Here is an 18,160-nt window from a genome sequence, read left to right on the forward strand (position 1 = left end):
TTAATGACTCTTTTTTAATATTTGACCCTGTTCTACCCTCTTCATCCTCAACAGCTGATCTTCCTTCTCATACAGAAAGCAAACCAGTCCTCAGACAGGAACTCCCTCTGCTCCTGCCACCATACCTGAAAACTAGCTTGTATTGCTATCCATGGCAGCCTCTTGCCTCCTGTGACTTTTAAAGGTGTGGCCTCTTTGTATCCTGCCTTCAGCCCCCAACCTCCCCACCTGCTCAATCATCCCTTTTCCTTCTCTGGGATTCTTGACCTTTATCCTCCACTGACTCCTTCCCATGAAGTCATTTCCATCTATACAAATAAGCCCTCCCTGGAATTATTTTTACTGTCCCCTTCCAGCTAGCACCTTTTCCTGCCCCTTACACTCTTCTTGGAGGAGCTATCTCCTTGATACTCCTCACTGCTCACTGTCACTCACTTGCCCCATAAGCCACATGAAACTAGCTCCATCCCAGGCTGTTCTTGGTAGTCACCAAGTATTTTCTTGTCACAAAATCCATTGTGTATTTTTTAGTTCTTTTCCTTACTCTCATGAGCTTTTGACATAGTTAAGTAATTTCTCCTTTTCAAAACACTGTTTTCCCTTCTTTTTTATTTATTTTTTTTTTGAATCTCTGACTGCTCCCCTTAGTGTCTTGCTTTTTATTCCTTGGGTGTTGTCCTTCTTCAGGTTCCTGGCCTTTACTTCTCTCTTCACATTAAACATTGTCCTTGAGCACCATGTGCCTGACCTCTGTCCTCCAATATCATCCACATGCCTGTGACTTCATATTGATATGCACAGCTCAAACCTCTCTTCTGAGCTCCAGACCTGTGTATCCCATGGCCTGCAGATCTCTCCAGTTGAACTTCTCATAGGCATTTTGTGCTCACTATGCTCAAAGCCAGACACTCTTCTCCAATAGTCTATATCCCAGTAAATGATAACCACCATCTCTCAGGCCACCCAGTCCAGAATCATCACTGTCACTTCCTGTGCTACCCACTTGCATTGCCCCAATCAGCCACCAGTGCCTGCCTCTTAAATATCTCAAATCAGGTACATGTCACTTTCCTGCTGCCTCCATCAATGATTCCTTCAAACAAATGACTGCCTGTCTCTGAGCTGGTCCACCTTCACAAGATCCCACCCTCCTCCAGTCCCTTCTGCCCCATGTAGCCAGTTATTATTCTACAGTGCAGGTCTCATCTTGGACCTCGCCACCTAGGCCTCCTCTCTCCCTTTCTCACCACTGCCCTGCTGTTCTCTGCTGAACTTCTTACCTGCCTCTTGGGAGGTCATATCCTCGCCCATCTCTGGTAATCTAGACACAATGGCCCCTCTACCTTGAGTGATTTTGACCTTCTTCCCCACAGTAAAGCTTTCCTTACTTGTCTTCCCCTTTCAGTGTAGACGTCTCTTCTACCCACCCTGGCAGGCTTGTGCTCTGCTACAGCAAAGGACTTGCCCCCTGTTCTGGATGCACACCTCTCCTCTCCCACTTACCACGCTAGATTTTGAGGGCCTTGAAGACAATGGTCTACAATTGTTCATAGTTATTACTCCAGTATTTTGCTCAGGACCAAGCATTAGTACCCACTTGGTAATGGTTGGAGACTAAATGATGAGTGTGATCTTTGGGTTGACAGATGTATTTATTGTTTTTATTGATATAAAATTCACATAACACAAAACTTGCCATTTTAACCATTCCAAAGTTTTACAATTCAGTGACTTCCAGTGTATTCACAATATGATGCAACAATTCTAATTCCTGAGTGCTTTCATAGCCCCAAATGGAAACCCTGGCAGTCACTGCCTATTCTTCCCCCTGCCCCAGCCCCTGGCAACCACTAATTTAATTTCTATATAGATTTCCTTGTTCTGGATATTGCATATAAGTGGGATCATACAATATATGGTCTTTCATCCTTGGCATCTTTAACATAGAATGTAATATTTTCAAGGTTCATACATGTTGTAGCATGAAACAGTACTTAATTCTTTTGTATATCTGAAAAATATTCCATTATATAGTTAGACCACAATTTCTTTATCCATTCATCCATTAATGGACTTTTGGGTTGTATCCACCTTTTGGCTATTGTGAATAGTACTGATGTGATCATTCATATACAAGTTTTTGTTCAATTCTGTGTGACTGCAATTGCTATGTCATACAGTGATTCCATATTCAACTTTTTGAGGAACCACCAATTTTTCTTCCACAGACTGCACAATTTTAATTCTTACCAGCTATGTATTAACATTTCAGTTTTTCTACATTTTCAGTACAGATATGTGTTTTGATTGTTGATCTCTACAAAATAAAAGGTAGATCAGATTTTGTTATGAGATAATCAAGGGCTGAATTACATCCCCCTTTTTCAATTACATTCACATTTTAGTTTATTAAAATTGCTTAAATAAATCTCAGCGTTAGGGATTTACAAACTGTTTTCTTGTACAGAAATTTTCTGGTAGTAGACGTCCAGTCAAGATAGAGGCATAAGTAGATACATTTTGCCTCCTCGCACAACCAAAAGAAGGACAACAACAAATTTAAAAACAAAAAAACACCACAACTGCCAGAAAATCAAACTGTATTTGACAGTTTGACAACCAAGTTGGACAACCAAAGAGTTAAAAAAAGACATTCATTCAGACTGGTAGGAGGGGTGGAGATGGGCAGCTGGGGCAGAGAGGACGCACGGCAAGGTGGTGGCTGGAGCACCAGTAGGGTGAGGCGGCGGCTAGTGGGCCAGGGTGGGTAAGGTGACAGCTGGCACACCATGTAGTTCCACATTCGTGTGTGGATAAATCAGGAGGAACAACTGGGGAGTGAGACAGACTGCACAAACCAGCATTCCAGTGTGGGGAAATAAAGCCTTAAAACCTTTGGCTGTAAAAACCTGTGAGGGTTGTGGCAGCAGGAGAAACTCCCAGCCTCACAGGAGAGTTCATTGGAGAGAATCACAGGGTCCTAGAATGTACACAAACCCACCCACCCAAGGAATCATCACCAGAAGTGCCCAATTTGCTTGTGGGTAGCCAGGGAAGTGACTGAAAGTTGGCCAAGAGCCTAGTGAGTGCCATTGTTCCCTCTCTGACTCTTCCCCCACATATAGTGCCACAACATAGCAATGTGGATTCCCCTTCCCTAGTGAACACCTAAGCCTCTGCCCCTTACAACATAACAGGTGCACCAAGACAAAAGAAATATGGCCCAAATGTAAGAACAGATCAAAGCTCCAAAAATAGAACTAAGTGCTAAAGAGATAGCCAACCTATCAGGTGCAGAGTTCAAAACACTCGTAATCAGGATGCTCATAGAAATCATTGAGTATGGTTGCAGAATAGAGGAAAAAGTGAAGGCTATGCAAAGTGAAATAAAGGAAAATGAACAGGGAACCGACAGTGAAGGGGAGGAAACTGAGACTCAACGATATGGAGCAGAAGGAAGAAATAAACATTCAACCAAAACAGAATGAAGAAACAAAAATTCAGAAAAATGAAGACAAGCTTAGGAACCTCCAGGACAACTTTAAATGTTCCAACATCTGAATCATAGGAGTATCAGATGGAGAAGAGGAAGAGCAATAAATTGAAAATGTATTTGAAAAAATAATGAAGGCGAACTTCCCCAGTCTGGCAAAGGAAATAGACTTCCAGGAAGTTTGGAGAGTCCCAAAGCAGTGGGACCCAAGGAAGCACACACCAAAGCACATCATAATTACATTACCTAAGATTAAGGGTAAGGAGAGAATTTTAAAAGCACCAAGAGAAAAGGAGACAGTTACTTACAAAGGAGTTCCCATTAGACTCTCAGCTGATTTCTCCAAAGAGACCTTGCAGTCAAGAAGAGGCTGGAAAGAAGTATTCAAAGTCCTGAAAGGCAAGGACCTCCATCCAAGATTACTCTATCCAGCAAAGCTATCACTTAGAATGGAAGGGCACAATAAAGTGCTTCCAAAATAAGGTCAAGGTAAAGGAGTTCATCATCAGCAAGCCCTTATTATATGAAATGTTAAAGGGACTTATCTAAGAAATAGAAGATCAAAACTATGAACAGTAAAATGACAACAAACTCGCAACTATCAACAACTGAACCTAAAAAACAGAAACACAAACTAAGCAAACAACTAGCAGAGGAACAGAATCACAGAAGTAGAGATCACATGGAGGGTTATCAGCAGGGAGGAGGTAGAGGAAGAATGGGGGGAAAGGTACAGGGAATAAGTAGCATAAATGGTAGTTAGAAAATAGACAGGGGTAGGTTAAGAATAGTTTAGGAAATGGAGAAGCTGAATAACTTGAATGTACAACCCATGGACATGAACTAAGGGGGGGCATGCTGGTGGGAGGGGTGTGCAGGGCAGAGGGAAATAAAGGGGAGAAAAAATGGCACAACTGTAACAGCATAAGCAATAAAATATATGTTAAAGAAAGAAAGGAGGGAGGGAGGGAGGGAGGGGTCTCATTTGCTTTTAATTTCCATATCAATAATTCTCTTGATTCTGGTGTTTTTATATACTATTTTTCAATGTAAACAAAGTACATTTTTAAAAAGAAAAAAAATTTTGTGGTAGTACAAGTTTTCATATTCATTCAGATGGCAGTAACAGAACTGTTTAAACCTGACTTGCGTTGAGTAAGATCCTTTCCTTAATGCTTTGAAAACTGACCATGGGTGATGGAGGATTGTTATGGATTTCCATTTAAAAAATATGTTGATCCTGGCCGGTGTGGTTCAGTGGATTGAGTGCTAGCCTGCGAACCAAAGGGTCAGACATTCAATTCTTCATCAGGGAAGATGCCTCGGTTGTGGGCCAGGTCCCCCGTTGGAGGTGTGAGAGAGGCAACTGATCGATGTTTCTCTCCCTCTCTTTCTCCTTCCATTCCCCTGTCCCTAAAAATAAATTAATTAAAACTTTAAAAAAAATGAAAAAATATGTTGAAGTCCTAACCCCTGGTATCTGTGAATGTGGCCTTATTTTCGAAATAGGGTCTTTGCAAATGTAATCAAGTTATGATGAGGTTATATTGGATTAGGGTGTGCCTTCATCCAATCTGACTGGTGTCCATATAAGAAGAGAAGAGACACAGACAAAAGGAAAAGGCCATGTGATGATGAGCCAGAAATTGGAGTAATGTGTCTATAAATTAGGAACAGCTGGGACCACCAGCATTTGGAAAAGGCAAAGAAGGATCCTCCCCAAGAGAGTTCTGAGGGATCACGGTCCTCCCAATATCTTGATTTTGGACTTCCCACCTCCAGCACTGTGAGAGAAGCCACTCAGTTTGTGGTGCTTTTGTTCTAGTGGCCACAGGAAACTCATATAAAAGATGTAGGAGGTTTATAATGAACAGATGTTTGTTGCATCTTTAAATGTTCTCTATTTGGTAATACCGGAGAGAACAGAAAAGTTAACTCAGATGAAGTGATGACTCTCTCTTGTCTTTCATAGGCAAAGGGTGGAGGATACGAAAGTGAAAGTGCTTACCCGAATGCGGAACTTGTGTTCTTAGAGATCCATAACATTCATGTGATGAGAGAGTCACTACGTAAATTAAAAGAGATCGTATACCCTTCAATTGATGAGACACGGTGGCTATCCAACGTGGATGGGACACATTGGCTGGAGTACATAAGGGTAAAGAGGACCAGTCCTTTACATGCTTTCTGAATAAGATTTCTCTGTGTTGGTGCCATAAATTTGTATCCAAGTGGCTTTTCAACATTGCAAATAAGCACATCTTTGCTGTGTACTTGGGCTTTCTTGGTTTCCATGGGATTTTGTGATAGAATTAAAAGGGATACTGCTTGCCTTACATTGGGTTTTTAAAGTATTGAATACTTTTTGGCCATTTTAATAAAGGACCTTATTTACTGCTGTCATTTTTCTTAGTATAAGAACCCACCCCCAATGGTGCTAATGTTTTGTAGTGATTTTCAATTGACTGCATTCTTGTTTGGTTTATTGACCTGAACTGCCAACATTCTTCCTCAGAATTATTTTTGCTACAATAGAGATTAAATGTTGCTTGGCCTAATGTACTTTCTTTTCTGAAGATGCTTCTTGCTGGGGCAGTGCGAATTGCTGATAAAATAGAATCTGGGAAAACCTCAGTGGTGGTGCATTGCAGTGATGGTTGGGATCGAACAGCCCAGCTGACATCTCTGGCTATGCTGATGCTGGACAGTTATTACCGTACCATTAAAGGATTCGAGATTCTCATAGAAAAGGAGTGGATAAGTTTTGGACATAGGTTTGCACTGGTAAGTTGAAACAGGTTCTCGCTTTGACTATTTTGCTCTAGCATATGCATGTGTATATCACAGAACATGCACACATACACATGTGTACATGTACACAGGCTTTCTGCTCTGTATTAGACCTGAATTGCCATAATATAATACTATGTACCTCAGCATTGTATGTTCCTGGAGGGGCATTCTTTTGTTAGTATAGGTATGACTTTTAAAAATAAAAGTTGAGGTAAAATTCATATAATGTAGAATTAACCACTTGAAGTATACAGTGTGGTGGCATTTAGTACATTCACAATATTATACAATCACCACCTGTATCTAGTTCTAAAACATTTCCATCACCTTGAAAGGAAACCTTGTACACACTAAGGAGTCACTCCCATTCCTTCCTCCCCCAGCTCTTGACAACCACTAATCTGCTTTCTGTCTCTATGAATTGCTTATTCTAGATACCTGGTATAAGTGGAATTATACAAAATTTGTTTTTCTGTGGCTGGCTTGTTTCATTAAGCATAATGTTTTCAAGTTTCATTGATGTTATAGCATACATCAATTTAATTCATTTTCATGGCTGAATAGTACTTAGTCCATTGTATATATAGACTACATTTTGTTTATTCATCTGTTGATAGATACTTAGATTGTTGGCTATTGTGAATAACACTGCTGTGATGTGAACATTGGTGTAAAAGTTTTTGCCATACAAAGTATCATAGACTGGATAGCTTAAACAACAGAAATTTCTCTTATAGTTCTGAAGGCTAGAAGTCCAAGATCAAGAATGTAACAGAGTGGGTTTCTCCTGAGGCCTCTCACCTTAGCTTGTAGATGTTGGCCTTCTTGCCGTGTCTTTACATGGTCTTGTCTCTGTATGTATCTGTCCAAATTTCTTCTTCTTATAAGGACACTAGTCAGACTGGATTAGGGTCCACTCTAATGACCTTATTTAACTTAATCACCCCTTTAAATCATCTCTTTAAAGACTCTGTCTCCAAATACAGTCACATTCTTGGATTAGTATCTAAGGTTATATACTAGGTTAGGACTTTAACATACAAAATTGGAGGGGGTACACAACTCAGCCCATAACAGCCTGCTTTTACTTTTGGGCATATATCTGAGAGTGGGATTGCTGGATCATCTGGAAGGGCATTCTGGGACTATTTTTGTTTGTTTGTTGTTTGTTTGTTTGGGGTTTTTTCTAGTCCAAATGGCAGCTAATTCTTGGTCTTTCAGGCTGTTGAACTGTTGGGAATTCTCTCTGAAACTTGCGTTGAATCAGAATACTCCCAAAATCCCATTCAGATTCACTTGTGGAAAGCACAAGGATGGGCAGTTTGAGGACTTAAATGTCTTTAGCCTTGAGGGTTATGAGTGCATCTGCTGTGCCTGCACTTTCAGGGAGGAGAGGGAAGGGAAGTTCCACAACATCCCTTCAGGAGCTGTTGTCAGATGCTTAGATACAGGCCTTCACTCTCTGCGCCTTGGTTACCCTTCTCTGACAGGAGTGCTATGGGGTGGAAATGAGTTTATATGTATTAGGTGTTTAGGACAGTGCCTGGCCCATGTTATATGGGTAAGTTTTAGCTCCTGTTACTATTGTAAACATCAAAAACTCCTTTGTTGCGTCTTCCCTTAGCGAAAGCTGTTGTCCACACAAACTATCAATTTTGCTCCTTTGGGTTCCTCTTTAAACCACTTTAGGCAGACTTCCTCCTCACAATACCCATTCCTCAAAACTGCTCTTGTCATAGTCATCAATGACAGCCACACTTTCTTCACTTGGTTTCTAGATCTCTATAAACTTGAATTTCCTCCTATGTTCTGATGCTACCTCTGTCCCCAACCTCTTAATTTTGGGGTTTCCCAGGGTTCGGTCCTTGGATCATTTCTCTTTTGTGCGCTTAATCCCTTAGTGATCTCAGCTAGATCCATGACTTTAAATACATTAATTTCAAATATTTAGTCTTGCCATTACCACTGATGCCCCCTTAATTCAGGCCTGGCCACTTTCCTTGCAACTATTATGCAGTCTCTTAACTAGCCTCTCTGTTGCGTATACCCTTCCAATCCATCATCATTACTGTAGCCAGATGGAGCTTTCTGAGAAGCAGATCTTATGGTGCCACTCCCCAGCGTGAATCCCTCAGAGCCTTCCTGTGGCATATGGGATTGTGGGCAAACTCCTCAGCACACCATTTGAGGCACTTGGTGATCTGGCCCTAGTCCTCCTTTTCAGCCACATTTTGCCTCCCTTCCTTTGCTTCATTCTCTGAGCCTCTTCTGTATGCAGCTAATAGTGGCACTCCTGGTGCCCCCACTGCTTCTGATATAATATCCCCCTGGCCAGCCAGGAAATAGTCATCTTCCTCTCCTTCAAGGTTTATCTCAAATGAGACCTCCTCCATGACTGACTTCTGTGACTTTCCCTCCTCATTCCCTCCTCCACCCCATCTTAAGATGGCCACTTACTCCTTTGTGGCCCCACCATACCCCCTGAAACACTGTACTGCCCTTGTTATTTATAGGTCTTTTTCCCATGACTAGAACATAAATTAATTATTCATAAAGCACAGGTACTATGTCTCATTTGTCTTCATACCCGGGTCTCTAGCCAAAGGCCTGACTTCTCCTGGACACCATGAAAATGCCTGAAATCCCAAGGGCCAGGCAAGATGTGTTACATGCACACTGTAGGAGTTCAGTGAATGTCTATTAAAAGAAAGAATGAATCCTAAATTGTGAGCTGTCAGTGTAACACTGCTGCCTAGGTGCCTTAAGTATTGAAGAGCAGGTTCTATGAATTATTTTATAAAGGGGAAGCACAGAAATAAGGCAATGCATGTAGCCTCTATGGAAAACAGTTTACAGTTCTTCAAAAAACTAAAAATTGAATTACCATATCCAACAATTCTCCTTTTGGGTATATATTCAAAGGAAGTGAAAGCAGAAACTCAAACAGATATTTGAATAGCCATGTTCATAGCAGCAGTATTCACAATAGTCCAAATATGGGAGCAACCCAAGTGTTCATCAACAGATAAATGTATAAACAAATATGGATAAGTGAATTGTACATTGTATGTACAAATATGCCATCTGTACATATAATGGAATATTGTTCAGTCATAAAAAGAAAGAAAATTTTGACACTTGCTACAACATGGATGAACCTTACGGACATTATGCTAATTGTAATAAGCCAGTCACAAAAGGATAAATAGTGTGTGATTCTACTTATGTGAGGTCCTTAGAATTTTAAAATTCATAGAAAGTAGAATGGTGGTTGACAGGGGCTGGGAGAGGGAGAATAGGGAGCTGTTGTTCAATGGGGACAGAGTTTCAGTTTAAGAAGATGAAAAAGTTCTGGAGATTGATGTGGTGATGACTGCACAACATTGTGAGTGTACTTAATGCCACTGAACTGTGTGCTTAAAATGGTTAAGTTGGTCAATTTTATGTTATGTATATTTCATCACAATTAAAATTTTTTAAAAATAAGGCAATACAGTGTTACATTGAGGTATTGACATTGACTCGGTCCTTTCCTTGTTTTTATGACTTTCCTGGTGTCAGTGTCATAGACCCAGTATTTCTCACTCTTAATGTGTGGTGATTGTGTTGTATCTTTACAATGTGTTTTTTTTTTCTCCTGTTTGCTTAGTTTATTTGAATCATCAGGTTGTTAGAAGCTTCTCTTACAATGCTCACTTTTTGAGCTGTTTTCACATGTTTTCAATGTTTTTATCAGTCCTGTTTATATGTTTAAAATTACTTTTTACTTTTAGTATACATCTGTAAAAATCATCTAAAATATCAAAAGGTCTGAAGTACAATTCTAGCTATCAACTATATCTCTAACCTGGAAAAAGATACAACATTGTACACCTAAGGCAAGGACTCTACCCATCACCATTTCAAGACTGAGATTTGGGGGTTTCCGAATCATGTAAAATTGCTTAAAATTTGTATATTATTAATCATTATTTTGATTCTCATACTTCCTGATATTTCTGAACAATGGAAGAAACTGTTCTTTTTTTCTTATGGAGAAAATTGCAGTCATAGTGTGCTTTATGAGCTGCTAATTGGTAGTCTCATGGCGACACTGTGCACTTGGTGTGATGGCTGGGATTGACCCCATCATTTGCACTGAAAAATGCTGTCTGTTTCCTTATAACACTTGATCCCAGCAATATGAAAGAAACATAAAACAATCAACATTTAAAAATATAGTACAAAAAATTAAAATATAGTACACAGAAATTTTGTTTCCTAAGAGTAATGAAAGTCAGTTCAATCCAGTGAATTTTTTTTCAAAAAAATTTATTTGTTTTTCCAGTTTTATTAGGCAATCATTGACATATATATCACTGTATAAACTTAAGGTATACAGCATGATGGTTTGATTTACCAATTGATTTTGTTAACATCCATTGTCTCATATAGATACAATAAAAAGAAAAGCAAAACTTTCTCCTTGTGATGAGAATTCTCCAGATCTACTCTCTGAACAACTTTCCTATGTTCCGTATAAAAGTGTATGTTTAAAATTTTAAGAATCTGCTACATATCATACAGTGAATATTTTTGAGTGCCTATTATAATGTCAGGAATTCTGTTAGGCCTTAGGACATATGAGTGAGATATGATTCTTGTTACCAGGCAGTTTAAAGTGACTTTTGAGAGGACCACGGTGTACATTAAAACATTTAACCTGTTGTTTCTGTTCAGAGAGTGGGCCATGGCAATGACAACCATGCAGATGCTGACCGGTCACCAATATTTCTTCAGTTTATTGATTGTGTTTGGCAAATGACAAGACAGGTGAGAGATTTCAAATATATTTCCGACTTATATAGTCTGAATCAAATATATCTTAAAGTTGAAGAATAAATTTTCATGTTCATTCAGAATGAAGATATGTGTATATGTGTAAATTATGACTCCTTCTATTACTTAATTCATTTTTATTCTATTCCATTGAGAAATATAAGCAGAAAATTAGAAACAAACAACTTCTCATCAAAAGTTACTTTTCTCGTGAAAGTGGTTTTTGTCAGTTATCCTGTTCCCCAGCTTTGCACACCAAGGCCCTACTCAGCCATTCTGCCTCTCTTGCTCCCTTTCTGTCAGGGCAGGGGACTGTCTGGCCCCCAGTCTCCTGCTGGGCCAGAAGTGTAAATGGAGATGGGATTGAAGGCCAAGTGTCCATCAACAGATAAATGGATAAACAAATGTGGTCAATACATACAATGGAATATTGTTCAGTCATAAAAACAAAGGAAATTTTGACACATTCTATAATGTAGATTAACCTTGAAAACATTATTCTATGTGATTTGCATGTTATGAAAAGGGGATTTGACCAGGAATCCAGGAGTCTCCACACCCTGCCCCAGGCCACAGCTCCTCTAACCTCAAGGTCACTGGGGAAATAGCTATCCAAGAACCAATCAATGGCGGATAGGAAGCTGCGGAGTATTTTTGTCATCTCCTGTTGCTCAGTTCCCAAATCCCATTACACAGGGCCCTGGTAAGCAAGAAGGCCATGCATGGACCACCCTTCCCTAAGCCAGTTGGGCCTGGAGGGCTATAGTTCAAAGTAGACCATGATGCATGTACTGTTTTTCTCCTCATGTCCAACATCCAAACCGGAGTTTGGGGATTTACCCTCATGATAGGAGATCATGCCATGGAAATGGACCTGGAATCAGAGAGAGACAGAGACAGAACCAGAGCCAGACAGAGAGAGAAAGACAGAGACACAGGGAGTGACAGAGAGAGAATGGCAGAGAGAGAGACAGTGTGTGTGGCAGAGGGGCAGTGAGAAAAGGGGGTGGGGGAACAGAAAGAGAAAGGGGTCAGAGTGGCAGAGGTGGGGGCAGAGAGTCAGAGGGGCGTAAAGAGAAAGGGGGAGAGAGAAACAGGAGCAGAGAGACGGACAGGGAGAGATAGAGGAGCAGAGAGAGACAGGGAGAAAGAGGAGGCAGAGTGATAGAGAGAGGGTGAAGTAAAAGGAGAGGGTCGAAGAAGAGGCAGAGAGTAGCAGAGAGAGGCAGAGAGGGGGAAGAAAGGTAGAGGGCAGCACAGAGAGGGGTGTCAGAGAGATGTGCAGAGAGGTGGAGAGGAGCAGGGAAAGAAAGGGGCAGAGAGAGGAGGGGACAGAGGAAGACAGAAGGGGCAGAGGAGGGGGCAAGGAGGCAAAGAGGCACAGAAGGGGTAGAGAGGGGCAGAGAAAGGCAGAGGGGACAGAGGCAGAGACAGAGGAGGCAGATGAGGGTGCAGAGAAAAGGGCAGAAGAAGGCTGACTGGTAGGAGAGAGGGGCAGAGAAAGGCATGGGGGCAAAGTTAGGCAGAGGGGGGGGCACAGGTACAACCTGAGAGGGAGCAGAGAAAGGCGCAGAAGTGACAGAGGGGAGTAGGAAAGAGGGGCCTGAGAGGAGTGTAGGAATATGAGAGGAGGGCAGGAAAGAGAGGAGGGTGGGAGAGATGGGGAACACAAGAGTGGGGCAGAGAGAGGGCATCACAAGAGAGGACGGTAGAGAGTGGGCAGAGAAAGTTGGCAGAGGGACAAAGATAAGGGGCAGATAGGAGCAGAGAGGTATAGATAGAGAAAGGGAAGCAGAGAGAGGGGGAGATAAAGAAGGAAGCAGAGAGGTGGGGCAGAGAGGGAAGCAGATGTAGGGGCAGGGAGACAGGCAGAGAGAGAGAAAGGCAAAGAGAGTGAGGGGGCAGTGTTAGAGAAAGAGTAGGACAGAGACAGATGCAGAGAGGCGAAGGAGGGGCAGCAATAGAGGGAAGCAGAGAGGGGACAGAAGCACAGTAGGTACGAAAAGACAGAAAAAGAGGTAAAGAGGAAGAGAGGGGGGAGGGACAGAAAGAAAGGGGGAAATGTAGAGAGAAGAAGGGGAGAGGAATGGGGAGAGGGGGCACAGAGGGCAGAGAGGCAGAGAGGGGGCAAGAGATGGGGAGTAGATGCAGAGAGGGGAGGGGCAGAGAAAGAGAGATCAGAGAGAACACTAAGGCCTCTGGAGAGAGGGGTGAGAGGCAGAGGGGGGCTAGGCAGAGAGGGAGTAGAGGTAGAGGGGGTGAGGCAGAGAGAGGACAGAAAGATGGAGGGAGAGAGAGAGAAAGTGAGACTGAGGGCAGAGAGAGAGTGAGGAGAGGCAGAAAGAGGGGAGGTCAAAGGGAAGTAGAGATGGGGGAAGCAAAAGGGGGAGAAGCAGAGAGGTAGAGGCACACAGAAAAGGGGAGAAACAGAGAGGGAGTTGAGGGCACAGATGGTGGAACAGGGGGTAGCAGAGAGAGAGGAGGAAAGGCAGAGAGGTTGAGTGGGGAGATGGAGGAGAAGAGAAAAAAGTGGAGGGGGAGAGACAGAGTCGGAGGGGAAGTGCGAGGGTAGAGGGGCAGAGATGAGGTGAAGGGAGAAGAGGGTACAGGGAGACAGAATGAGGGAGAGGGATACAGGTGAGGGCAGAGTGAGGGGGACAGAGGGAGAAACAAGAATGCCAGAGAGGGAGAGAGGTGGGGGCCAGAGGGAGAGAGGGAAGGGCAGAGGGAAAGAGCAGAATGGGGGGTTCAGTTTGGAGGAGAGAGAGGGAAGGCAGGTTTCTGAAGATAGGAGGGCAGAGAGTAAAGGTGGGACAGAGAGAGGAGGGGCAGAGAGAAGCAGAGTAAGAGGGGCAGGGAGAGACAAGGACAGAGAGACAGAGGGCTGCAGAAAGGCTGAAAATGAGAGACTGAGAGGGGCAGCAAGAGGCAGAGAGAGAGAGAAAGACAGGCAGAAAGAAAGGGAGAAAGGCAGACAGGGAGGGGCAGAGAGGAAGAGGGAGCATAGAGAAATGTGCAGAGGCGGGGTAGAGAGATGGAGAGAGAAAGGGGGCAGAGAAAAGAGAAAGCCAGGTGTGGAGAGAGGGAGGGTGGCAGGGAGAGGGAGGCAGAGAGAAGAAAGTGGCAGAGAGCGGCAGAGATGGGTGGGGGTGCAGAGAGAGACACAGAGAGAGAGGTGGGCAGAGAGAAGGGGATGGCAGATGGAGAAGGAATGGGGCAAAGGAGAGCAGAAGAGGAAGGCAGACAGAGAAGGGGAGTGGTGAAGAGAGAGGGTGGGTGACAGATAGAGACTTTGGGGGCAGAGTGAGGGGTGGCTGAGAAAGGGAAAGCAGAGAAAGAGCAGAGGCAGGCAGGAGAGAGAAGGGGTAGCAAAGGGGGGCAAAAAGGGAAGAAAGGGTTAGAGGGAGGTCAGAGAGAGAGAGGGGAGGAGAGGCAGAGCCAAGAGAGTAGTAGGGGCAGAGAGAAGGGGTGAGAGGAGAGAATTACAGGGGGAGCAGAAAGAGGGAGGTGCCGAGAGAGGGGGGAAGAGGGGGAAGAAGGGGACAGAGAGGGAGGTGGGAGAGAAAAAGGGGGGTAGAAAGAGAGGAGAGACAGAAGTTTTTGCAGAGAGGGGCAGAAGAGCAGAGAGTGAGAAAGAGAGGGAAGGAGTTAAGAATAAGAGAGGGTCAGAGAGGGGTATCAAAGGAAGGGCAGAGGACTGCAGAAAGTGAGGGCAGAGGGAATTCAGAGAGAGACAAGGATGGGGTGGGGGACAGATGGGCACAGAGACAGAGTAGTAGTAGGGAGAGGTTGCAGAGCGGGGAAGATAGAGAGGGGTAGGACAGAGTACGGAGAGAAGGATGCAGGGAAGAGTACTGGCAGGGGGCAGAGAGGGGTGCCAGGTGGTAGGGGCACAGAAAGTGGGGTCAGGGGAGCAGAGAGGGGACACAGTTTGCCAGAGAGAGGGCTGTGGCAGGTTGCTAGAGAGAGGAGGGGAGAGTGAAGGGGGGACAGAGAGAAGAGGTGGCAGAGTAAGATGGACAGAGAGTCAGAAATGGGTAGAGAGAAGAAGTGAGGGGGGCAGAAAGGCAGAGAGTGGTCATATGGGGGTGTAGAAAGAAGCAGAGGAGGCAGCGAGAGATTGAGGGGGCCAGAGAGGTGCAGAGAGGGAATTGGGCCAGAGAAAGGGGGCAGAGGGAAGGGCTACAGAGAGGGGAAGAGAGGGGGGTTCAGAGAGGGGTTTAGGAAAGATGGGGCAGAATGAGAATGAGGCAGAGAGGCATAGAGAAAGTGGGGCAGAGAGAGAGTTGCATAGAAAGAGAGGGCTGAGAGAGAGTGAGGCACAGTAGGGCAAAGACAGAGGGGGCAGAGAAGGGGCAGAGAAATGCAGAAGAGGGGAGACAGGGAGGGGGCAGGAGGGAGAGGGAGAGGGGCAGAGACAAAGTGGGCAGAGAGGAAGAAGAGGGGCAGAGAGAGGATGGCAGAAAGAGGCAGTGATGGGGGCAGATGGGCGTGGCAGAGGGGTGCAGAGAATTGTAGAGTTTGGCAGAGAGCGTGTGGCAGTGAGAGAGAGTGGCACAGAAAGAGCATGGCACAGAATTTGCCCAAATGCCTGCTGCTCAGCCTGGTTGAGCATGGGGTTATGGGGAAAGGAGTGAGAGGATAGGAACCATGTCTGGTCTCTCTGCTTCCTATTGGTCTGGAGCTCTGGCCTTGGTGGCTTCAATCATATGATGGAGACCAGTGGGAAAGATTGCTGGTGACTAGCATGACTCCACCAACAGCCATGGAGCTCATGATTAATCCTCCTGGCTGCCTTATCAGGATCAGCCTGGGGCCCTTTCAGAGGACATCTGCCTCCCCAATCCTGGAAACTCTGAAATGCCAGTCGCATTTCCTCACTGCCAGGTTCTGTTACTGATGGGGGGATGGGGAGTGTTGAGAAGGAAAAAGGCTGGAAGCCACCACAGTGCCAGTGCCCCCTCTGCCCCAGCTAGGACTCCTCCCCAAGAGCCACTGGAGGACCAGGAGTCCCAGCTATCCACCTGGAGTGCACACTCTCAGCTCCTGGAAACTTAAAAGATTTACAAGCTTGGGCCTGTTCCTGGAGATCCTTCTTCCTGTGGGCCTGGGGAGTGGTCTAGTTGTGTGTAGTTCTTCAAAAGTTCCTTTCCCAGGTGGTTCTGATGTGCACATGACTTAGAGGCTCAGTAGTCTAGACTCCAAATGCAGACCAGGGGCCTGTAGGCTCGGTCTCCTCCCCTGGGAACTAGAGATGCAAATTGTCAACCCTGCCTCAGGCCTGCTGGTGTGGTGGGGAGGGCGTCCAGCACTGTTTCACAAGCTCTCCAGAGGATTCTTCCCTAGACCAGTGCAGTTCAAACTTATGGGAGCACAGAAATCCCCTGGGGGTATTAAAACTATAGATTCTGATCCGTGGGTCTGGGACAGAGCTACAGTCTACATTTCTAAGAAGCACCCAGGTCATGCTTCTGGTCCATGGATCACACTTGGAGTAGCAAGGGTCTAGAGACCATAGACATACCTTCAGAAATAAGGAAAAAGTGTGTTTTGTGGGGGGGGGGGGGGTCTGAGCAGCCAAAGTAAATTTCCAGAGTCCCTGGGCCTCCCTTAAAACTCACTCTTACTTTTAGACCAGCTGCCCCAAGCTAATTGGGCTCAACAGTCATCTAAGTGCCAGATCACAGCTGACTGCAAGCAGCAAATTAGAAGGATGTTGGGGTAAGAGGGGTGGTCTCAGAGGTAGGCACTCTAGTATGAGCGAGAGGTACCAGCAAACACACACTCAAAAGGCTAGCCAGAAGTCTGTTTTGTGTGCCATAAACTTCCTGCTGTTCATATTGGTGCCAAGTCAGTAAAAAAATTAAATAATGGTTACATTCAGGTTAATACAAGAAAGTATGCAATCCATCACAAAAATTGCATAAAATGTGTGAACACAAAAAGTAATTCTGATGCTTCTGAAGGGGTAAGCACCATTTTATGGGTGTAAAGTACTTTATTCCTCCCTAATGCCTAGGTGAATGTGAGTATGTTTTTTTTTAATTAATTTATTTATTTTTATTCAGTTACAATTGTCTGCATTTTCTCCCCTTCCCTCCACCCCACCCCAGCCAGTCCCACCTCCCTCCCCCTTGATTTTGTGCTTGTGTGAGTATGTTTTTAACATCTTCAATCTGACTGCCATTTATGTTGATTAGTACCCATTTTCATGTCTAATCTATATCATTTTTGTAATGTTTATTTGTTTTTAAGAAAGAAGATAAGGGCTTTGGATTAGAAGATTTCAGATGCCTTTCACAGCTCTAAGACTGTCCATGAAATGTGTATAATTATCTTTAAGTGATATCGTTAATGCATTAGATGCAGAAACACAAATATCAGTGTTTACATATCAATTAAGTCACAATGAATGAGATGTAGATTATTAGAAAAGATGTGTTAATATAACAAGATTAACTTATTTTTAGGTTGTCTACTGCTAAATCAAGTTAGCTAACTCAGTAAAGTTGTCAGAAATTTCAGAATAAATTGAGCTACTCTGTGCACAAATTGATATAAAAGGAACTAAGGGAAAAGTAATTGAGGGACTATAGAAAATAATCTCAAAGACATTCTACAATAGTAATACTTTAATGGAGTCTACCCTTTTGGACAGGTTTAATAAGTTGTTGAGATTTTTGTCCCTCAAGAGGTGCAGAATTTCATTATGCATTTCTGTGGAGTGTTTGAGACCATATTTTTAGGTAAATGGTATAGTTTCCAGAAGAGGCCAAAACAAACTATGCATCACAGAGATTTCATCTTTCATTTGTATTACTCTACCTATTGCTACTTACCCTAATTAAAAGTTGTCTGAGTTGAATTTAATGTCACAATGAGCTTTGAATGTAAATAGCAGTTAGTTGAGTAGATGGAGCCCTTGTATTCCATTGTCATGAGTACTGACAGGCTTGGGCTGAGTGCTGCCTACCTTCACCTGGTGGCCATTAGACCAGAATAAGGCTCAGAGGCAGTGGTGCTAGAATGCACCCAACCGAGCTCCCATATCCAGAA

The 18,160-nt window shown here is 43.7% G+C and overlaps 1 protein-coding gene across 6 annotated transcripts in view; it reads left to right on the forward strand.

Annotated features, from left to right (window-relative positions):
* The window catches only part of MTMR1 (myotubularin related protein 1), an 88,564-nt gene that overhangs the window by 52,245 nt on the left and 18,159 nt on the right, over positions 1–18,160 (forward strand). For all 6 annotated transcript variants that reach the window (XM_053917618.1, XM_053917621.1, XM_053917619.1 and 3 more), the window contains 3 exons: positions 5,466–5,651; positions 6,071–6,277; positions 11,006–11,098. In XM_053917618.1, coding sequence (XP_053773593.1) covers positions 5,466–5,651; positions 6,071–6,277; positions 11,006–11,098 — 486 coding nt within the window. The remainder of the gene's footprint in view (positions 1–5,465; positions 5,652–6,070; positions 6,278–11,005; positions 11,099–18,160) is intronic.

The sequence above is a fragment of the Desmodus rotundus genome, chromosome X (genome assembly GCF_022682495.2).
Source record: "Desmodus rotundus isolate HL8 chromosome X, HLdesRot8A.1, whole genome shotgun sequence".
In the NCBI taxonomy this organism is placed as follows: Eukaryota; Metazoa; Chordata; class Mammalia; order Chiroptera; family Phyllostomidae; genus Desmodus; species Desmodus rotundus.